The sequence below is a fragment of the Fusarium subglutinans genome (assembly GCF_013396075.1).
Source record: "Fusarium subglutinans strain NRRL 66333 chromosome Unknown NRRL66333_c0000117, whole genome shotgun sequence".
NCBI lineage: Eukaryota > Fungi > Ascomycota > Sordariomycetes > Hypocreales > Nectriaceae > Fusarium > Fusarium subglutinans.
The window spans coordinates 41,691-62,736 of record NW_023502180.1 but is presented as its reverse complement, the minus strand read 5'-3'; the positions used below and the strand labels follow the sequence as shown (position 1 = coordinate 62,736).

Sequence of the window (21,046 nt, the reverse complement as noted above, 5' to 3'; positions counted from 1 at the left end):
AAGCTCCGCCAGATTGCCTACTTCAACTTTCTCTCAGACTCGATTAAGCCTTTGTACGGAATAAAGAGGAGCTTCATATGGTTTCTCGTCATTTCTCTTGCCATGAAACGGACATTCAATGGCCTAAGATTGTTTTAGATCCCCGTCGTCGGTGATGATCAATTCTTGGTTGCAATTCGAAACCAAGAAGACCACCCGAATCATCATCGCTAACTTGGCCGAGTGGTTAAGGCGCTGTGTTTAGGTTCTTATCAGAAACCAAACCCGCAGTGGGAAACCGCGGAGGTTCGAACCCTCCAGTTAGCATAACAAGCGATTCTTTTTTTGCGTTTTATGAGACTAATTTGATTCTTTCTATGCCAACTGTACAATAGTGACTGAACGCACCCGTAGAGTTACATGTACCATGACGCGACTCTCCAAAGTCCCCACGTCCCGCCGAAAAGAGCAACCCAAGACAACAACCCTTTCGCGATAAATACATACTTCACGATCTGGAAAGTTTTTTTCTCATTCAATCGAGGAAATGGTTCACCCGGAACATCTTTACCCAAGAATTTGCACAGTGGCTCCCATCCATCTTCTGCCTTGAACTGGAGAACCTCTCGATTCCTCTTCTTCGCCTCAGCCAAAACATCCCCGTTGTACTTGTTGTACATTTCCGCCGAGAAGATATTAGCTGAGTCATACTTCTCCTTGCACATCTTGATGCTCTCCATATTGAGTGTATACCACATCCGATCAGCAGACCAGAGCAGGCCAACCCAGTAGAACCAAGGACTGAAGAAGAACCAGAAGCTCTCCTCAGCGCTCTTAGCCCAGACCTCGGGATCGGGTCTTTGATTGAGGACAATCTTGGCATCTGGGTATGCGTCCATCATGTCTGGTGTGAAGTACACAACAGGAAGATCGCAGATGGAGCGATGGCCGTGAATGAGTTGCTTGACCATCTTTTGCCGAACTTCAGGATTCTTCTCGCGCAGCGCGGCGATGAAGAGGCGTAAACGCGAAGGATGAGGGAGGATCTCTGCCATGTGCATACATGGTCCGCAGTCTAGCTTCTCAAATGCCGCTTGCATTGATGATGTGGCTGCGCGAGGGAGCCCAGCCCCAATGACAAGGAGAGGGACTTCCTCAGAGTTTGGGTCACCCAGGCCTCGAGAATCCGTAAGGAAGCGCATTGCCACAAATAGCGATAGATAAAAGTCAGATAGATTAAATTGTAGGAAGCTAGAGAGTCTTTGATCCTGTGAGATTGGGGAGCAGTCGGTTTTTAAGCTCACATAATATTGAAGCATAGAAATAGTGCTGACGCCAAGCGGCACAGCGAATCTATTGTCAGATTCTTGCTGACTTTGCATCAGCATAGCGCCTTTCAAATGGCCTTACATGCTTGTGCCCATCGTTTAGCCTTGAATTGTTTCTGTAGAGCATCGGCAGTTTCCATTTCGAGTAATTGTGAGACTCAAGTGGTAGAAGCGCTAGTCACAAAATTCAAGGGCATGCTGGACACTAAAACATAGCTTTCCGGTCCAAATAGCTCGGCTTACGTACCCTAAATACATTATTACAGCCTCAAAGGCCTTGGAAATGGCCTACAAGGTAATGGAAACCAATCACAGGAACGACAAAAGATCCTTGGCTGCGGATGCCGCAGTTAAAATATTCTGGCTTTTATAGTAAGCTTCAACCCTCACGATCGTCACATGTGCGGCCTCTAACTTTAGACTACCATCGCTCCTCTCACCTGACGGTCCGTCATCATGTTCAACCTCGGCTGCTAATCGAACTGGGAGACCACGGCATCCAAGCTGCAGGTTCATAGCTTAGTGTTTAAAAGTACCGAACTTTTTGAAGCCACAATCTTCTTCTCTCTCTCTCTCTCCCGATAGTCCCACGGCTAAGAGTAATAATTACATCATGCACATATTGCTAAGTACATGCTCGACTAAACAGATCTGATCCTGGATGTCGATGGAAGATCGGCTCTTTGTTTTCGCGGTCTTTTGTCATGGTTGTTGTAGAAATCTCCCCAGAGTCTCACCTTACGTGACGCCAATGCAAGAAATCAGGGGAAATGCCCGTTGTGGCTTGAACTAATTAAACATCGTGGAGTCAAAAGTCGCATCCGCCGATCTGCCGTCAAGTTTTAGTCTTGTTTTCTCTCATCACTCGCCTATAGACTAACTCAATAGGTTGAAGGCTATGCGCTCAGACGCTGCAGATTTTAACCTGACCTGAAACAAAACAAGCCCAGGTGGGCCTCAGTCCGCTGTGTAACCTGTAAGCCAATACGAAAAGAGACGGTTTTCTTTTCTTTGTATACTCTGAACCTTGCTGGCCAATTGGAGGACTGGTCTTTTCGTAAACCCGATATTGAAGGTGGTCGCCTCGATAGCTGAACTGCACCATGTGAGCTGAAAGTACGGTACAGTAGGTGTGCCGCCTGCGGTGCGATGGATCTACGGGCTGTGCGTCTGATGTCAGTCCTGCTAGAACAAACATGCACCAGAAAAGTAATCAATAAATAATATGACATCCTCCAGCCGGCTTGCTTCTGTTCCAGTTCATTCACTTCATTCACTTCTCATTCTTTTCCATATCTTACAATTATCATTCGTTTCTATACCTTTCGCTACAATGAAGTCCTTTTGGACACTTGCTTTTTACCTCGGGAGCGCTAGTGCTGTCGCCATCTCCCAACCAGCATCGAAAGCTGAGACTCCCGAAGGATCCTTGCAATTCTTGAGTCTCAGAGCCTCAGCTCCCATCGGCACTGCTATCAATCGTGACAATTGGAAAGTCACCTGTGATAGCCAACACCAGGGAGATGAGTGCTCCAAGGCCATTGATGGTGACCGCAACACTTTCTGGCATACTAATTGGGCTGCTGGGGCCACCAATGACCCAAAGCCTCCTCATACCATCACTATCGACATGGGCTCTTCCCAGAATGTGAACGGCCTATCTGTTCTTCCTCGACAGGACGGTAGTGATCACGGTTGGATCGGCCGTCACAATGTCTTTCTAAGCACAGATGGGAAGAACTGGGGCGACGCTGTCGCAACAGGAACATGGTTCGCTGACAACACTGAAAAATACTCTAACTTTGAGACTCGCCCTGCTCGCTACGTCCGTCTTGTCGCTATCACTGAAGCAAACGGCCAACCGTGGACCAGTATCGCCGAGATCAATGTTTTCAAGGCAGCTTCTTATACAAGCCCTCAGCCTGGCCTTGGACGCTGGGGCCCAACACTTGACTTTCCTATCATCCCAGTAGCTGCTGCAGTTGAGCCTACGTCTGGAAAGGTTCTCGTTTGGTCTTCCTACCGAAACGATGCGTTCGGTGGCTCCCCTGGCGGCGTAACCTTGACTTCGACTTGGGATCCTTCTACGGGTGTGATTTCTCAACGCACAGTGACTGTCACCAAGCACGATATGTTCTGCCCTGGTATCTCCATGGATGGAAATGGGCAGGTCGTTGTCACTGGTGGCAATAACGCTGAGAAAACAAGTCTTTATGACTCCTCTAGTGATAGCTGGATCCCAGGCCCTGATATGAAAGTTGCCCGTGGCTACCAGTCATCAGCAACTCTATCGAACGGTCGCGTATTTACTATCGGCGGGTCCTGGAGCGGCGGTGTATTTGAGAAGAATGGTGAAGTCTATGACCCATCTTCAAAAACATGGACTTCGCTTCCAGGAGCTTTGGTCAAGCCAATGTTGACTGCCGATCAACAGGGCATCTATCGCTCAGATAACCACGGATGGCTCTTCGGCTGGAAGAAGGGATCCGTTTTCCAAGCTGGGCCTAGCACCGCAATGAACTGGTATTATACTAGTGGAAAGGGTGATACAAAGTCGGCCGGCAAGCGTCAGTCTAGCCGCGGCACTGATTCAGATGCGATGTGCGGAAACGCTGTTATGTATGATGCAGTCAAAGGAAAGATCCTTACGTTTGGCGGGTCCCCAAGCTATCAAGACTCTGATGCCACGACCAACGCTCACATCATCACAATCGGCGAGCCCGGAAGCACACCAAAGACGGTATTCGCTAGCAACGGCTTGTATTACCCACGAACCTTTCATACTTCTGTTATTCTCCCCGACGGAAACGTTTTCATCACTGGCGGCCAACAGCGTGGCATTCCTTTCGCCGACTCAACTCCTCAGCTTACACCCGAGCTCTATGTCCCCAACGATGACACTTTTTACAAACAACAACCGAATTCCATTGTCCGAGTCTACCACAGCATTTCCTTATTACTCCCTGACGGCAGGGTTTTCAACGGTGGTGGCGGTCTCTGTGGCGATTGCAATACCAATCATTTCGACGCCCAGATCTATACACCGAACAATCTTTACGACTCTAACGGAAAACTTGCGACACGTCCCAAGATCACCAAGGTCTCTGCTAAGAGTGTCAAGGTCGGTGGCAAGATCACAATCTCGACAGATACCAGCATCAAGCAGGCTTCGTTGATCCGGTATGGTACGTCAACGCATACTGTTAATACTGACCAGCGTCGTATTCCATTGAGTCTGAGAAGTACTGGAAGTGGGAACAGCTATTCGTTCCAGGTTCCAAGCGACTCTGGTATTGCTTTGCCTGGGTACTGGATGTTATTTGTGATGAACTCGGCGGGTGTCCCAAGTGTTGCGAGTACTCTTCTCGTTACTCAGTAAAGTGTCTGTCAATCCCGTTTCTCGGAGTATTTCTGCTATCTTTTAAATCTTTTGGCATAGGATATTGCATTTAATCTTTTAACTTCATTTTCTATATTTGTATCTGAGGGACATCAGGGGCCCTTTTTGTTTGCCTTTCGTGCCTTACATACATTCAGTGACATTTGTTCAGCTCAACTGTAATAATTAGAAACAGGTTTCTTGACCAGAATTAATTAATTACTGATTGGATTATTCTGTCTTCATATTTTCAGTGCTCATATCCAGCAAAACACGAGTCAATATCTTGCAAATAGTGATCTCAAGCCCTGCAATGAATCCCCATGCAGTCAAGTTCTCAGAAAGGACCCTGTCAACTTTGCACACGGACACAGACATACAACTGTCTACTGGCCGCGACAGTTTATCCGAAGATTGTTAAGTTTTGAACATATTGAGATGTTAATTTTAATTAGATAAAGCTGAACATGTGAGGCTAAAAATGCTGCCCAAGATACTAAGGTGCTGGATTACCCGAGACTTCACTGAAAGCCAAAGATGATATTATGTATAGAGCTTTCCAATAATATCAGATATCATAGCGCGATCAGCATTGATTCTTCTACAGGCGAAGTAGGTATCGGTGTGCTGTAGTGCCAATCGATGTTGATCGATATGGATCCATTCGCAGCGCTCGATGACGACAATGACATCATCACCACGATATCCATCGTCCAATCCGAGCTGCATTTTCATCCTAGCAACTCTTGGAGCGACATGATTTGCATGAAACACGCTCAAAGACTACATACAGCAACACCTCACGTCTTAAGACGAAATTGCCAACTTTTCTCAACGCAGCACCAGCTACGGCGAAGCTCATCGGAGCCGGTCAAGATGAGTTGGATGGACAGCTGGAGTCGACCCTCCAAATCGCAAGCAACCCCAGCACCCTTCTACTTGTTGCCCGGAGGCGAGGCAACTCCCTACTGTCACTCTTGCGGCAGAGTGATTAGTACGAGACGAAATACCGCGACAGCAAATACCAATACGCCAGCCAAGTACTGCTCTAGCCGATGTCGCACACAGAAGCCTGGAAAACTGGACCGCGAGCTGGAAAAAGCTTTTGTGAAATTATTGACAGCCGAAGAGAGCACATCAGACGAGGTCAAAAAGCAGGGAAAAGGTGGCAAGCATAAGAAAGGGAAGAATAGCAAAGGCGACAATCGTATCTTGGTACCCTGCAGCGCAGCAGAGGAACTCGTCTTTGGACCGAGCCGAACGTCAATGGAGGGAGAAATCGAAGAACATGATCACAGCGACGAGGAGGAAATGAATGAAACGGAACAAAAGCAAGCGACATCGGAACCCCGATCATCAGAAGATATGGACCTCTTAGGCAACATCAAAGACGACAATCACATCGACGGCGACGTCCTCGCTCGCATGTCAGTCCGCAGTGGCACTCGCATTCGTCCACCACAATCCGTCTCCGAAGTCAACGGCAGCGTCGGAGGCGAAAAAGGCCGATCAGAACGAATCCACGAAACAGACGCGATGCTCGAGAAGCGAAGACAGGGACAGAAGCGCGCGAAGGAACGGGAAATGACAAAGTGCGCCGCACGACGCGGTGTTATTTTTGGGTTCACTGTCAGCGACGCGGGCGAGAAGCGACTCTGCGAAGCAGTGATGGCGGGAAAGATCGTAGAACCGAGCTTTGCAAAGGGGGACTGGGCGATAAGATGGAGAGAATGAGATTGCTCGGACGGTTGGGTTGGGTCATGTAACAGATATGGTTCGGGCCGACAGGAGTCAATAGAGATGCTGATTGTGTCTGATTGATTGACAATGCTGATGACGCGGTTGCGATAGGGATCGACGCCCTTATCACGGTCCAAGCGTCGATGACAAGACGCTCTAGAGCGAAGAGGGAAAAGATACTGGCTATTTGTAACACCGGTTCATTGATCACCAACTAATCTGCTGAGTAACGAATATGAGTTATTTTACTGGTAGATCAAGTATTGTCTTTGACTTCATTTTCGACAGACGTCGGACGAGTTTCTGGATGCAGACATGGAACATGCCAAGCAACACCTACGACATGACCGACCGACCACGGGCGAGTGGAAGTGGAAGTGTCTCCATCGTTATCTTTCTATGGGTCCGGGGTTTTACTCCGCTGAAATTTGTCATCTGTGATTTGCAAACTCCGCTGGAATCAAACATGTGCACGTAACCTCGCCTCGCATGCTTTACCATTTTCAATACATTGGAGAAGCCATCATGTCATAGGTATTCCAGAAACTGGGAAGATCATCTTTTGGTCAAATTTGACAGGACGATAAACGAGAGTCTAGAATCATTTTCTATGCGTTTGGTCCAGGGGAAGTGGGACGATATCCAGGTTCCCCAACCTCATGCTGCAGGGTTCAGCTTTCAGCGCTCCAGGCGGTGCAAAGGTTGATGCTACAGAACACAACTTTGGAGCAACTTGGCATGCTCAGCTCGAAGCGACTGCAACGTTGTTATGCAAGGTTAATCATTAGCCCTAATTCCTCCTACAGGGCTGGATGGAATGCAACCCAGAGTCTCAATAGTCAGTGAGCAGCGCAATTCATAGTGCCATACCGCGGAGAGAGCGAGAGCGATGGCGTGCGTTAGCCGGAAATAAATCATGACATTACAGCAGAAAACGGTCAAGATCAAGGAGAGACAAGACAGACTCTGCTGGCTAATGGTTGTCCGGGGTACGCCCTAACTCCAAAAGCAGTAGGTGGTAAAATCCAGGGATCAGCCACTGGTCCCAGCGCGCTAAATATTGACGCACTACAAGCAGAGGTGGCGCCACGATGGATGATAGGGCGTGGTGAAGCGATGGTGATAGGTGAGCTGCTGGTTTCAGCGCGTCGGATCAAATCTAACGGAGTTTCTGCTAGAACAACCGAAAAATCGGGACCGAGCTTACGGGCCGGGTTGGTTGAGATGCCCCTGTCCATCACTGGCAAAGCAGTGTGAAGCTGAGGCCATCTTGTTCTCCAAGGGCGGCTTGGGTGATTTTTTCTTCAGAGCTTCCTCTTCTAGAATAATCCTCGTATGAGCAACCAACGGCGTCGTTATCCCACCTGCTGAAAAGGTCAGTGAGACGCTGGTTGTGAAGCTGTTGATCAATGCGACAGCTATCGACGCCATTTTTCTGGTTCTGGAAGGTCTGCAGTGAGTTAATGAACCAGTCATGTTCTAAACGGCCGAGTATCCGACGAACAATAGCCAACTGCTATTAGTTTGCCAGTCTGCTCAGTAAGCTCAGCTCAATCAACGTCACGTCATTAATGATCGTCAAGGAGAATATTCCCTAAACAGACAAAATCACTCAGGGACCCAGAGATGATCAGCCCTGCCAACATCTCCCCCGGACGATTTCCGCCGGTCCACTGTGCATAGCTCCCAACGCTAGACTTGGTCCAGTCACACAATGGCACTCCGGTTAGCATACCCGCTGAGAAAGTCGCCAACGAGTCAGTTGTTCTGGAAGCCAAACCCAGTCCCCCTTTACCCCAGAGCCTCAGCCCGTTAAACGCCTTTCTCACCCCGGATTAGACCCATCCAGATAAGCGTCAAGGATCCTCACTCGCAAGGGACCATGTGGAAAAGGCACATCCTTCAAATGCAGATCACTCCCACAGACATCCGTGCCTGGCGTGTGTGTCTGCACCTTGCGTTGCTTTTCCTAACTTAACTAAAACAAAAGTTCGTCCAAAGTTCTTTTAACTTTAGTTTTGACAAGCCTGCGGGAGCGCAGGATCATAGCCCGTCATGAGCCTCAAGTCGGATATCATCAGTGCCATGGCCATCACGTGGGTATCGGCCTTGCTGGCGCTGATTGCACGTGTCTTTGCGAGGCGCATGACAAAGGTTCCCTGGTGGTATGATGACTACTTGTGTGTCGGTGCCTTTGTAAGTCTTGCTTGTGAAGCTTTTGAAGGAACGTTGCTGACGTGTTTGTAGGTTGTTGGCATTGGTTACAATGTTGTGATGATATACTGTAAGACTACCCTTTGCTTCGATGATGCGAATGGAGGCTGACTGATGTAGGGGCCTTGACATGGTACCTTGGCACAACTATTCCCGACTCCGTCAGCGATGAACGATACGAAGAGATCAACCTTCACGCACGACTGATGCAGTTCCTCATCTCCCTCACATACTCATACTCGATTGGTCTTTCGAAACTCTCTATCCTTCTCTTCTACTGGCGCATCTTCAAGCAATCAGCTATCCGAATCCCGATCCAGGTTATGCTTGGCATCAGCGGCGCTTGGCTCATCCTCCGTACATTCATGGTCATCTTTCATTGCATACCGGTTCAGGCCTATTGGGACAAGTCAATCGAGAACGCCGTCTGCAAGATCAACGACTCACAATTCTTCTTCGCTACATGCCTTACTCACTTTATTCTTGATGTGGTCATCTTGGCGCTGCCAGTCATTGAAGTGTTCAAGTTGCGACTTCGTCTGGGACAAAAGATTGCTATCACTGCCCTGTTTGCCCTCGGTTTCATGTAAGTCTTCTGCCATCATGTCGCGGTCTTATACTGACAAACAAAAGTGTTTGTCTTGCATCCGTCTTTGTCATCGTCACTGCCCTGCAATATGATCCCGCATCAAGACAAATGCCCCGCGACGTCGCCACGAACGACATGTGGGGAGGCGTCGAGATCAATGTCGCCATCGTCTCTGGATGCTTCCCTCTCCTCCGTCCAATCTTTACCAAGATCCTTCCCAAGAGATTCCTCAGCTCTGCTGGAAGCAGTCATCCCATCAGCCGCACCACTCACGGTATTCGTCTCACTACCATCAACCGTACCAACAAGGACAAAGAAGAAGACGAAACAAGCTCAACTCATCAGCTGGCTGACCCTGAACAAGGAATGCCTGGAGAGTTTGAGATGATTGATGGAAAGGGGGGACCTCGGACTTTCATCTCAAGTCGAACTACCGAGTCGCTCCATTCACGGGAGCAGGATATGGCTGGGATTTATGTGCGGAATGACGTTGTTCAAGAGGTTGAGGAGTCCAATTATACATACGCGATGAAGAGATAAGAATCGCCTCTTATTAATACTGTTTCTTAATTATTATACCCATATACGAATACATCTCCATTTCCTTATGCTTACTTTCTTCTGTATTGTAAAACAAGTTTAGACCACATTTTCAGAAGAATCTTTTGATTTGTAGATGTAATTATCATTTATGCTTATGTACTGACGTTCAATCATTTCGGCTGAGATGAAGCTTTCCATCTCGTTCTGGCCATCGTCGTTGGTGTTGGACCATATCAGCTTTGCTCTGCCCCGACTCCGAAACTTCTCTCGATCTCTCAACTGCATGGAGAGCCGATTCAGCTGTAGAGAAAGGGAATACAGACTCGGCAGCCGTCTCTTTTGCCGTTGGTGTTTCAATTGCACTTCCAAAATCGTCACTGCCTTTCACTGTGGCGTTGTTTGAGTCTCCCGTCGAGGTGATGAGACAGAACTTCTCTTCTCCTTCAAACAAACATTGCCAACCATCACAATTCAGGACCTTCTATATCTTTCAAGCATAGGTGGTTATTGCTAGCAATATTTCAGCAAGAACTCACCTCGTCACGCTATATCGCATATCGTCATTGGCGTCAATATCTCTTCATGCCTCTTTGACAGGCTCTTCGCGCATTGCCACCCGCTAACCCGTCCAAGATTCTTCGTCGAATTAAAAATCACGCCGCCATACGATTCCACGAGTGACTGCAACAACCTCTACGGCGCTTTTGACATTTCCATCAAATCTGGATATCGAATTATCAATACTATTGAATATATTAAAGACTTGAGAAAAATAGAAACCCAATTAACTAATCCTTAATAATATAAGACCTTTAAAACAATGCAATAAACACAGCAAGGAAAGCCAGCATATCCATCACTTGCTTACTAGCACCGCTAACAGTGATAGTGCTAGGGGAAGCATCCTCAGAACCGGGGGCATTAGAACCACTGCTGGAACCTCCATTAGTGCTGGGGCTTGAGCTAGAGCCAGAACCTCCAGAGCCTTCGTGAGAGCCACCGTTGGAGCTTGAGCCTGAGCCTGAGCTGGAACCGCTAGAACCGCCAGAACCAGGAGAACCAGGGGAAGTACCAGAGCTACCCGAGCCACCAGAGCCACCGGAGCTGCCAGAGCCGCCAGAGCCTCCGTTTGAGCCACCGTTAGAACCTCCATGGGGAATAGTGGAGTTCGAGCTCCAGCTGCTGCCATGGGGAGCAACGTCCTGGTGCTTGGATGGGCAGTTGTCTCCAGAGCAAGCAGGAACCTGATTGTTGCACTTATCTGGTGTACCCCATGAGTTCTGCCAAGGTAGATATTGAATGCCTTGAGAGCAGGCAGCACAGTCAGAAGCAACAAAGAATGAGTCGTAGTTATACCAGTCCTGGCATTGCTGGGGCTTATACACCTGAAGGTTGGCACAGTTGCCCCCTGAGCAATACTGGGGAATGTATTTGTGGCCACCAGGACAGGGCACAGAAATGAAGACCCACTGACCATCACAGTCACTGCCGTTGATCTGAACGAAGATGTAGACAGTAGAAGAGCCAGGGAAACATTGGCCATTGACGCAGACCAGAGCGGTAGTGATAACCTCAACGGCTGTGGTGGAAGCTCCAGTGACGGTAGTGGTTAACGTGGTAACGACAGTCTGCTCCTCAGTCACTGTTTGAGTTACAGAATCGGTGACTACAACATCCTGAGGAGCAGCATATACTGTGAGGAGTCGGTTGCTGGGGACGTTCTGACGAGCACGAAGTCTCCTGGCGGAGGAGTCACCACCGCAGAACTGGCTGTCATCTCCAGGGCACTCAATGTCGCACTCGTCAAGGTTGACCCGGCTAGCATCGTCGCCGAGCTCATCACCACAGTAGCAGGTGGTATCATAGACGCCAAAGTAAGCGCGTCCAGTACACAGCCCGGCGCAGACATCAAGATCCATGCGCTCGCTAGTCTCGACAGAAGTGAACGAAGGGAAGCCAGCAGTAGAGCCAACGCATCCGAAGAGAGTGAAGTCGAGAACACTGCCGGGAAAGCCTGGAACAGAGGTGGCAGAAGAAGAGGCGGCGGCGGTAGTAGTTGTAGGGAAGACGGTCTCACCATTGGAGTTGGTGGTAGCACCCTCGGAGTTGGTGGAAACAGTCTCTGTGGGGGAAACTGTCTCACCTTCAGAATTGGTGGTGAAGCCAGCAGCACCAGAAGATGCAGTGTCAGTGGGTCCAGTGAGGGTGACCGTCTCGCCCTCAGAGTTGGTGGTGACGAAAGCTCCCGTGGTCTCGATGGCACTCTCAGTTGTGGCAGTACCAGTTTCCACAGAATTGCCGGTTGCAATGACTATCGAAGAGATAGGAGTTGAGGTTTTGCCAGGCGCTTCTACCAGGCTGGCTCCTTTGAGGATAATAGGGATAAACGTGCCACCACAACCCTGTTCGAATGTGATCTTGTAATCGGATTTCAGGGGAAATGGATTAGTAGAAAGATCAAGAGAGCCTGTTCCGGTTACTGGCTGCTGAAGTACAACCTCGCCATCGACGAGAACTCGATAAACACAAGGCACGTCCCGCTTGCTGAGCACGTCCACCTCCCGCTTGCTGTTGCCGCTGCCGTCTTTGCCGCTGTTAATTAGTGCAGTACATTGTTCAAAGCCAAAACAAGGCAAGTAATTCCTGCAAGTCAGGACAAGCGGACCGTATTGAATCGTAGAAGGTACTGTGAATTTGACATAGCTAATGGAGATGTTTGGTGGTGTAAAGGGAAGGGCTCTAATGAAATGGCGACGGTCAAGCGAAGAACCATCATAGGGTTCGGGAGCCATGAGACTATATTTAAGTAGCTAATGTTAGGAGGGCTACAACATCGCGGCAGGTTGTGAAACTGACATGCTATCACCATCAGGTGGCGGGTAAAAAGAAGCACCCTGGCCCAAGACGAAGTCTTTGAGATTGAGCTCAACGGACGCTACGCTAGTTGGAGCAGCGCTCGTGGTGGTTGCCTCGACGGAAGAAGTAGTCTCAAAAGCAGAGGTGGGCGTCTGCGACTCGATAGCAGAGGTGCTGGAGTTGGTGAACCTCTTGAAATGGTGGATTTGCTGAAACTGACCCAAGGCACCCGAGGCACAAGCCACGAGGAGGCCAGATGAAAGACGCATGATGAAAGAGTGACTAGAAACGAATGGAGAAATTAATGTAAGAGTGAGTGTGGTGGAGAGCTAGGATAGAAGCTGCGGGACGACAGTTGGAAATCCTCCGGACTTTAAAGTGCTATTGTAAACACGTTGCCTGTCTAAAGGGGAAATCGCAGCAACTGGTAGGCATGCAGGGCCGTGCTTTAAGACATTTTATATATGCAGATAATTTCTTCTGCATCAGGCTGAGAGCACTTAGACCCCTCATTTCAAGTTTGTATCGATGATTGTTTGGAATGCAGTTTGCCAATAGTCGGCACCAAATTCCGGCCTGGCTATTAACCTGGATCAGGGATTGTTCGTGGGGACTGCAAGAATCCGCAGGGAAATAATCACATTATCCCTGCATTACCCTCCATGATATCTGGTTTGGACTCGACTACATCAAATCCGGTAGCTTAAAAGAGCCGTTCAGCCGTTGTAGATTCTTGTGAAACCTTAAATGCCCTGGCCGTTAGAAGCTAGAAGAGGGATTTATACCGGGTTTCCGTGTCTTAGATTGGTGATCGATGGAGATAGTTACAGACGTCAGCGCATCACCCCGCCAATGGTCAATTGGATTGTTTGAAACCCAGGGCTTTAGGCACTTCTCTATTCAATGAGACAGCAACGGCGAGCCTTGCCATCGCTGCGGTGATAGTTGCTGTAGGTGCATTAGAAACAGTTGTTTCTTGATGTTCAATTACAGGAAGACCCTCGGCTCGTGGGTGGCGTTTCTTGAAGAATGCCCAGCATTCCGCTCACAGCGGTTAACGGCCGACTTATCCATTAGCCTCCCCCTACAGGTTCAAGGGCCAATCGCCTCAACTAAACCCATATCTACCTTTAACGGGCCCATAAGAGCAAAAGGCTACCTTAAGGGGCGAGGAAATACAGTAGACGGAAGATCAGCGAGTTTTGGTGTAAGTCGTTCCGCTGTTTTCCCTCACCCTGAGGGGCTATAAATAACTTAGAATTATAATTTCAAGGATGCCCCCAACTGGTCTCTTTGCGACCATGCGACGTGGAGCAAGGAATGACGCAATGGTTCCTAGAGACGCATGGTGCACTTGCGCAGAGCTTAGTTCAAACGCGAGAGCTTAGGGCTAAAAAAGTTAATGCGATGTTGTGACAGAAGACCAAGGAGAGGAGTTATGAGACAACAGGAAGTAGTGGGGATTGTTATAGGGCTGAAGCCGGGCATTAATAGACTGGTCTGTGACAAAGGTATGCCCAGTCAGCCAGTGAATGAATTCAGCTGCTAACAAATCGCGAGATCACAATCATCAACCCCGAAGCTGCATTGGATAGTTAATCACAGATATCCATATACATGAGAATCAAATCACTGACAATGATTCCCTATATAAATGTCCTCAGGCCCGGTCACTGGACTCAAGCATGGCACACGTTCCGCAACTGCAAGCCGAAAATGTCAGACTTCCGCACACGCATACCTTGCAGACAGATTACCTCTCTTAGCAAGCTCTACGATGTGCTGACGAGTGAATACGGAAACATGCACTATAAGTTGGAGACAGAAAAGAACGAAAATGGTGAGCTGTTCTGGGTGGTTGGTGTCTCGTGCCATTTTGCGCGTGATGTGCGAGAACTTTTGATCACGGAGGGGGTTCTTCGACAGCCTGCGAGACCACGGGGATTTACAGCAGTGAATGGGCCAGAGACTTATGGAGATTTATTGACTGAAGTGGTTGATCTCACTGGGGATGATTCGGATGAAGAGACTCCCCCGGCCCTCGAGACTCCGAACCCGGTGAACCTACCAAGAGGACTGACTCCCATATCACGCCAACGTCTTCCTGGCGCAGAGGAAACGCCAAAATACATTACCAAGGCATTACAGAACAAACGAGAGAGCCCCGATAAAACACAACAGAGCGTTGTTGCACGAATCTCAGAACAACATGGCCGAGTTGAACAAGGACCAATCGCAGCATGCAACAGCGCAGTCGGCCAAGAAGACCGTTCGACAGGGAGGATCCCGATATCTATGCTGCTCGGGGAGCCTCAACCTCGAGCTTGATTATGTCTGGAGATCGGCCAGGCCATCTAAGTATTTGCAGAAAATTTGACCGCGCAAGTGGATAATTCGAGTTCTCTTGATTCAGTGTTTGTCCCTGCGTGCAAACGCTGGGCACCTTAAGTAGCTTACAGGGATGTTTTAGCTACAAATTTCTTGTGTAACATGGAATTGGGATAGAAAGAATCCATAGAGCAATTGACACCCTTCTGTTATCGATATCACATTTGCACCGGCAACTCTTCGGCTCGAGAGGTTAAGCATAACTTTGCGTAATGCGGCTGACATTATTTAGAGTAACCATGGCGAAGGTGGCTATTACAAAAATAACACTCAGGCACCACTAAGCGTGGGCTTTTGGGCTCACAAGGCGTTCTTTGGTAGCATTCTGTGCCTCGTCAATGAGACTAATGCTTCAGCTGAATGCGTGGACCGGTCTGGACTCTGCCCGTGAGGAGTCATATTTAACGGTGATAAGTCCTCTCAAAATAAGCGAAGCTTAGCGATTCCGTAAATAAATTAAGAAAGTATCTGCGAACAGCATCATAAAGAGTTGTTGGAGCACCTTTTGAGGATTGTGATATCGAGATGGCCAGTGGTCCGCCCTATAACGGTTACCAGGTGCCGCCTGGTCCGGGAATGTCTTACCAGGCTGCCCCACCACCAACGCAGCAGTACTCGCAATCCCCTCACTCTCAACAATACTCTTCACCTCCGCCTCATCAATATGCTCCCAGCCAGCAACCGAATTATCAATCGACTCATCCAGGCAACGCGCAGCATGCTGATCAAACCCCGCAGCCGCCTCCAGCCCAATATGCGCAGTCACCACAAGGCGTGCCTCAGCAGTACGCGCCAGCACAACAGCACAACTATCAGTCCCCTCCCCCGCCAGGCCGCTACCAAGTGAACCAGCCCGCGCAATCACCTCAGGTCCAGCATGCCCCATCGCCGCAAGGTCAATATCCTCAGCAGCAGACGCTAGGCCAGCAGCCCAGCTACCAGACGCCGATGTACGGTGTCGCAGCCCCACCAACACCTGCGCAGCACCAGCAGCAGTACCAGCAACAAGCCGCTCAATTCGCGAGTCGGCCCTCCGCTCAAGCCCAGCTACAATCAACCGCTCAATCTCTTTTCAAGTCCGGAAAAGGAATTCTGGGAAATCTCGCTAACAACATCAAGTCAAAGTACCCCGCTTCCTCACCTTCCGGTGCCCCCGCAAGTGCTGGGACTTCATACACTGGTGAGCCACCGAAGCCGACGTACAATCCAGCACAGCATTCTACGCAAACACCTTTGAGCCCGGCAAACTCATTCCCGCAAGGATATGGCCGAAATCAGCCTCAACAGGCGTATTCCAATCAGGCACCGCAGACACCGCAGCAGAGCATCCAGGCCGCTGCTCCAGGCTACCCTCCGACTCAGCACCAAGCAGCGCCAGCGACATCCCCAGGTCAGCAACCTAGCGCACCCGGTCAACCGCCTCATCTGAGCTGGCAAGAGCGGTTAGAGGCTGCTCAGCACCCAAGTCTGGAGTTTCAGCAATCGCACGCGAATGCTCACGCAGGTGTACAGGGCACCGTACCTCAGCCGCTAGTTCAATCACCACCAGGTGCTTCGCCATATCCCCAGCCCGTTTCGCACCATCAGCAGTTGAATCCGTACCAACCCACACCTGCGCCGCCAGTCCATCAATCTGTTCTACAAGGAGCGGGCTCTGCTGCCTCACCTGGGTATGGCCAGAACCGTCCTCAAGCGCTTTCACCGCATCAACAGCACCAGAGTGCTCCTCCTCAGCTTCAACAACAGGCATCATGGCCACAACAGGGCGGCATTAGTGGCTCATACAACCAGGCACTGTCATCGCCTCCACTTCCGCTGCAGACCGCTCCCCAATCCGGCCCCCCAGTCGGTCCTCCCAACCATGGCTCTCCTGCTCTACCGCAACAGGCACAGTATCACCAGCAAGCTGGTGCAACCAACCCTCAAGACCCAACAGCGGCCCAGCAAGCTGGTCAAGCATCGCCGTATCAGTCTACCCAAGCCAGTGCTCCTCACCACACGCAACAGGTCCTCCCGCCTCATCAGCTCTATCAGAGTCCCCCTCCCCAAGGATACCCGCAACAGCAGGTACCTGCTCCTTACAATCCAATGGCCGCTCCAGGCTCGCCGACCGCGCATTCGGTACCTGTCCCACCGGCACAGAGTGCTCCCATGAGCCGCCCACAGGACCCTCCTGCAACACAGTCACCTCACCAGCAACACCATAACCCACCAGCCCAGCAGCTCGTTAGTTCAGCGACAGCAAGTCAGCATGAGCAGGCACCTTTTCAGGGCGTTTCTGGGCCCCCAGGGCAGTATTACGCACCACACCAGGCGCAAGCCCCGCAGACTGGAGGTGCGCCCGGTGGTGTCCAGCCGATTGCTCCCCCAGGCCAGGCTCACAGCTACCCGCCTCCACCACCTTCGCAGCAACCGCAGCATAATGTACAATCTGTCGCTGCACCAATGCCAAGTCAATTCCAACCGTACAGTCCACCAATCGACCAGCAGGCTCCATCGGCACCATACCCGCAGCAGCCTGAAGCCGCAGCTACGAGCCCTCCAGCGCCTCAGCAGGTTACGTCGCCTCCTAATCTGCCGCCCCTGGCTGGTGCGATCAACCATGGGCAAGTGCCTGCAAACTCCCCACCGGCGGTACCAGGTCAGCAGTACCAGCCATACCAGCGTGCTCCCGAAACGCCAAACTCTCAGCTTCCGCCGACCAATGCGAATAATGTACCCAGCCAACCCGCTGCTTATGGCTACCAACAAGATCCTGTCGCTTCTCTGTCTGCGCAAATGAACAATCTGAACGTCCTGAACAGTGGCCACCCTCCAACAGCACCGAATAATAACCCGACCGCACGACAGGATGGGCCTCGGGGACCGCCCCCTTGTCAAGCTACAGGCATGTCCAGCGACATTCTTCCATACTGTCCCGAAGATAGAACTGTCAACTACTCGCTTGATTGGTATCGTTTCATTGCTGTGCCACAGTATCTCATTTGCACGAGATGCTATGCCGAATATGTTCAGAGCACTCATCTCGCAGGTCACTTCGAGAGATACCATTCGCCCGAGGGCACAGGGTCCAAGTGCGGCTTCTGGTCTCCTCGCGCGATAGAGGTACTGTGGCCACAGGCTCTTCAGACCAACGACGTCAGGCCTCTACAGGCATGGATGGAGAAGAGCCTGACTCTCAAGCCCTGCAAGGGTAGGGTATGGACGACTGGTGCCGACGAGGTCAAGTGGTGGGGCATGGTCAACGATGAGATCGATGGCTTCATATCGTGCGAAACCTGCTACGAAGATAACGTTGCCGGCACGCCCTTCGAGTCTCACTTCCAACCTTACCGCCAACAAGGACAAGACGAAAAGTGGATGTGTGATTTGTGCATACCTTACATCGCCAAAACAGCAGTCAACATGGCAAAGCAAAATCACTGGAACGGCTTTATCGAAGCCGCAAAGGTGCGCGTTCAGCTTCCCGTATGTGAAGGTAGAGATGAGGAGTCCAACAATGGACATTGGATGCTGCCGCGTCGCAAGATCAAGGACCTGACGATCTGCGAGGCATGTTATCTGGATAAGCTCGCCTTGACGCCATTTGGTAACGAGTTTGAACGTCACATACGTGCAGAAGGTTTTGACGCCTTTGTCGAGTCGATTGGCCAGAGATGGAAGTGTAAGCTCACTGATACCGCTGTTAGCATGAGTATCGCTCTCGAAGCAGCCATCTACCGCCGGGACTTTGACGTCTTCTGGAATGCCGCCAATGCCATTTCCGATCTTGTACCCTGTACTATTCACGGCATCGTGCGTGGCAACTGGTGGACGGTCGCTGGAGGGTGTGACGAATTCGACGTCTGCGAGGCCTGCTACAGAGGAATCGTCGAGACGTCTGGCCTCAAGAGGTTCTTCGAGCCTGCCCAGCGCGATCAGACTGTCGACATCGTTTGCAACTTCTGTCCGGGTACTCCCCGATGGGGCTCGTTCATCACCAAGTTCGCCGAAGCTATTGACAAAGGTGTCTTCAGTCACTACTCTGACTACGTCAAGAAATGGGCAGGAGTGCCGGCATGTCCAGGAATCAAGAACAGAGGAAAGAGTAAATGGTGGGGACACCCAGAAGCGCTGGCCTGTCAGGACTGTTGGTTGAACTTTGTGGCCGACACTCCCTTGGGAGATTCCGTTCCCGTCAAGAACGTTTACGATGAACGTACCTTGATCTGTCAGCTATGGTCTCCAAGAATGCGCAACATGTGGCTCGCAGCTTGTGCCGCCGGACCTCCTGGATCGCCCGAGTCACAAAAAGCCCTCGAAGAGTTCAAAGCATTCGGATCAAGGCGTGTGCAAGTGTACAACGCGACCGTGCCTCACATTGAGATGATACAGCAGATGCAGATGATGAAGCAAATGCAGGCTATGCAACAGGGACAACTGAGTTTGATGTACCAGGGTATGAATGGCATGGCAGCTATTAGTGGCACTACGGATGGATACCTCCATGGTAATAGTTCTGTTGGATACTATGAGACAGAACATGGGGTGACGGCGGCGAACATGATGAACAACATGCACGCTGGGATGGCGGACGCGAATAAGATGAGTGATTGGCAAACGATAATGCAGTTGCAAGCCGCTTGGATGGAGGTTGAGTAGTCTAGTTCTTGAACGTTTGCTTTACCTCGACATAAGTTTATATGAGTCGTGTGTATTAGGTATCTAAAGTCCATGCCATTGCTGGCGAGACTCTACCCGTAGCATTTGATGTTATTCCCAATTTTTTTTCTCTTCCTTCTTTTCCTTCTTTTCACCCCTTTACGCCCTGAACAGCTGACGAATGGCACTTACTCATGCCCTCACAGGTAATTCCACCTGCAGATATCCAAGACCTCCCTCCATCGTGTCTGCCGGCGCAATCAACTTCTTCAGAAGAGCAATCGCTTCATTTCCGCCACGACCATCAGAAGTCCTCCGATCCTCCCAGTACTGATACAGCTGCCACCACCAGCAGTGAGTGACCCCATCAAGACCCTTGTACCCAGCGACTCCATCTAGTCCAACACGCTTGGCCCATGGCTTGTCGACGATGTAGTGGAGGCAAATTACTTCCTCGTCACGCCAAATGTTAGGGTGCCAATACCGCATCGTCTTGATGGCATTGTACTGCCAGCCAAGTGCATACCACTTATTCTCAAAGAAGAATGCCAAAAAGTCCTGATCTGGAAACATGAAAGACGCAAGCAGTGGCGTTGTGTTGAATACATGCAACATCCTATCCCAGAGCCCTTGGGAAGGATGAAAGATGAACATTCCACCATTGAGAAGCTTGTGGGGTGAAGGTGACGTCTCAGTAGGTTGTAGAGGCTCCGTAAGTGCACTTGGATGCTCAAGCGGCGTGTAAGCGCAATTCTCCGCCCTCCAATCTTCAGGCGCCCAAGAGTCCGAATCAAGATTACAAACGCAAACATGATTCGCCGCAATCCAATCGTCAGGCAAATGAGTTTCAACCTGGAATACAACATCCATGTTATCCAGCACCGCCATGTCAGCGTCAAGGTAACAAACAGCATCATACTCAAACAGCTCAAAAACACGAAGTTTCGTCCACGTATCAGCAAACCGCTCAGCGATGAGCGTCATCTTCACACCCTCCGGCGGGAGAAGATGTTCGCACTCACGCAGAATCATGTTGCATTTTGGCGCCTCAAGCTCAAGAACGCGCCTTGCATCTTTAGGGAGGTTGGGCGTGTAGAGCACGACGAGAGGGTAGATTGAGGCGTTGCGATGGAGGGTGTAGGCGAGGATGATGACGCCGGGGAGATAGGAGTCGCGGGTGATGAGAGTTGCATAGGCATTGTGCCTGGCTGCTTGATCTGCCATTTTTGTCGTATTGCAGAAAATTGTGATATTAGGGGGGGAAGAAGAGGTTGAGTGTCGTTGGCTGGATGAATAGGGCGGGAGAAAGAGGGGTTGAGATTCGTGCACGTCATGACCTAAATATGTGAAGTCATTATTTAGTTTTATTTTATCCCTTACATTATTATT

General features: G+C 50.2%; 8 protein-coding genes across 8 annotated transcripts; 5 read left to right on the top strand and 3 right to left on the bottom strand.

Moving 5' to 3' along the window:
- Positions 1-395: 395 nt before the first annotated feature.
- On the bottom strand, positions 396-1,181 carry FSUBG_8500 (uncharacterized protein; the record flags this gene model as incomplete). The annotated part of the gene is made up of 1 exon (XM_036686916.1): positions 396-1,181. The coding sequence occupies one exon, from the start codon at positions 1,179-1,181 to the stop codon at positions 396-398; it is 786 nt and encodes a 261-aa protein (XP_036535992.1).
- Positions 1,182-2,640: 1,459 nt separating this feature from the next.
- On the top strand, positions 2,641-4,686 carry FSUBG_8499 (galactose oxidase; the record flags this gene model as incomplete). The annotated part of the gene is made up of 1 exon (XM_036686913.1): positions 2,641-4,686. The coding sequence occupies one exon, from the start codon at positions 2,641-2,643 to the stop codon at positions 4,684-4,686; it is 2,046 nt and encodes a 681-aa protein (XP_036535991.1).
- A 654-nt stretch (positions 4,687-5,340) lies between these two features.
- Positions 5,341-6,420, top strand: FSUBG_8498 (chitinase; the record flags this gene model as incomplete). The annotated part of the gene is made up of 1 exon (XM_036686912.1): positions 5,341-6,420. The coding sequence occupies one exon, from the start codon at positions 5,341-5,343 to the stop codon at positions 6,418-6,420; it is 1,080 nt and encodes a 359-aa protein (XP_036535990.1).
- A 2,061-nt stretch (positions 6,421-8,481) lies between these two features.
- On the top strand, positions 8,482-9,769 carry FSUBG_8497 (uncharacterized protein; the record flags this gene model as incomplete). The annotated part of the gene is made up of 4 exons (XM_036686911.1): positions 8,482-8,622; positions 8,674-8,710; positions 8,761-9,226; positions 9,274-9,769. 4 exons carry the CDS (start codon positions 8,482-8,484, stop codon positions 9,767-9,769), a joined length of 1,140 nt encoding a protein of 379 aa, XP_036535989.1.
- An 815-nt stretch (positions 9,770-10,584) lies between these two features.
- On the bottom strand, positions 10,585-12,897 carry FSUBG_8496 (uncharacterized protein; the record flags this gene model as incomplete). The annotated part of the gene is made up of 2 exons (XM_036686910.1): positions 10,585-12,568; positions 12,629-12,897. 2 exons carry the CDS (start codon positions 12,895-12,897, stop codon positions 10,585-10,587), a joined length of 2,253 nt encoding a protein of 750 aa, XP_036535988.1.
- A 1,369-nt stretch (positions 12,898-14,266) lies between these two features.
- On the top strand, positions 14,267-14,956 carry FSUBG_8495 (uncharacterized protein; the record flags this gene model as incomplete). Its single annotated transcript, XM_036686909.1, has 1 exon — positions 14,267-14,956. One exon carries the CDS (start codon positions 14,267-14,269, stop codon positions 14,954-14,956), a length of 690 nt encoding a protein of 229 aa, XP_036535987.1.
- A 585-nt stretch (positions 14,957-15,541) lies between these two features.
- On the top strand, positions 15,542-19,657 carry FSUBG_8494 (uncharacterized protein; the record flags this gene model as incomplete). Its single annotated transcript, XM_036686908.1, has 1 exon — positions 15,542-19,657. One exon carries the CDS (start codon positions 15,542-15,544, stop codon positions 19,655-19,657), a length of 4,116 nt encoding a protein of 1,371 aa, XP_036535986.1.
- A 192-nt stretch (positions 19,658-19,849) lies between these two features.
- On the bottom strand, positions 19,850-20,881 carry FSUBG_8493 (galactinol synthase; the record flags this gene model as incomplete). The annotated part of the gene is made up of 1 exon (XM_036686907.1): positions 19,850-20,881. One exon carries the CDS (start codon positions 20,879-20,881, stop codon positions 19,850-19,852), a length of 1,032 nt encoding a protein of 343 aa, XP_036535985.1.
- Between the last annotated feature and the right edge of the window lie 165 nt (positions 20,882-21,046).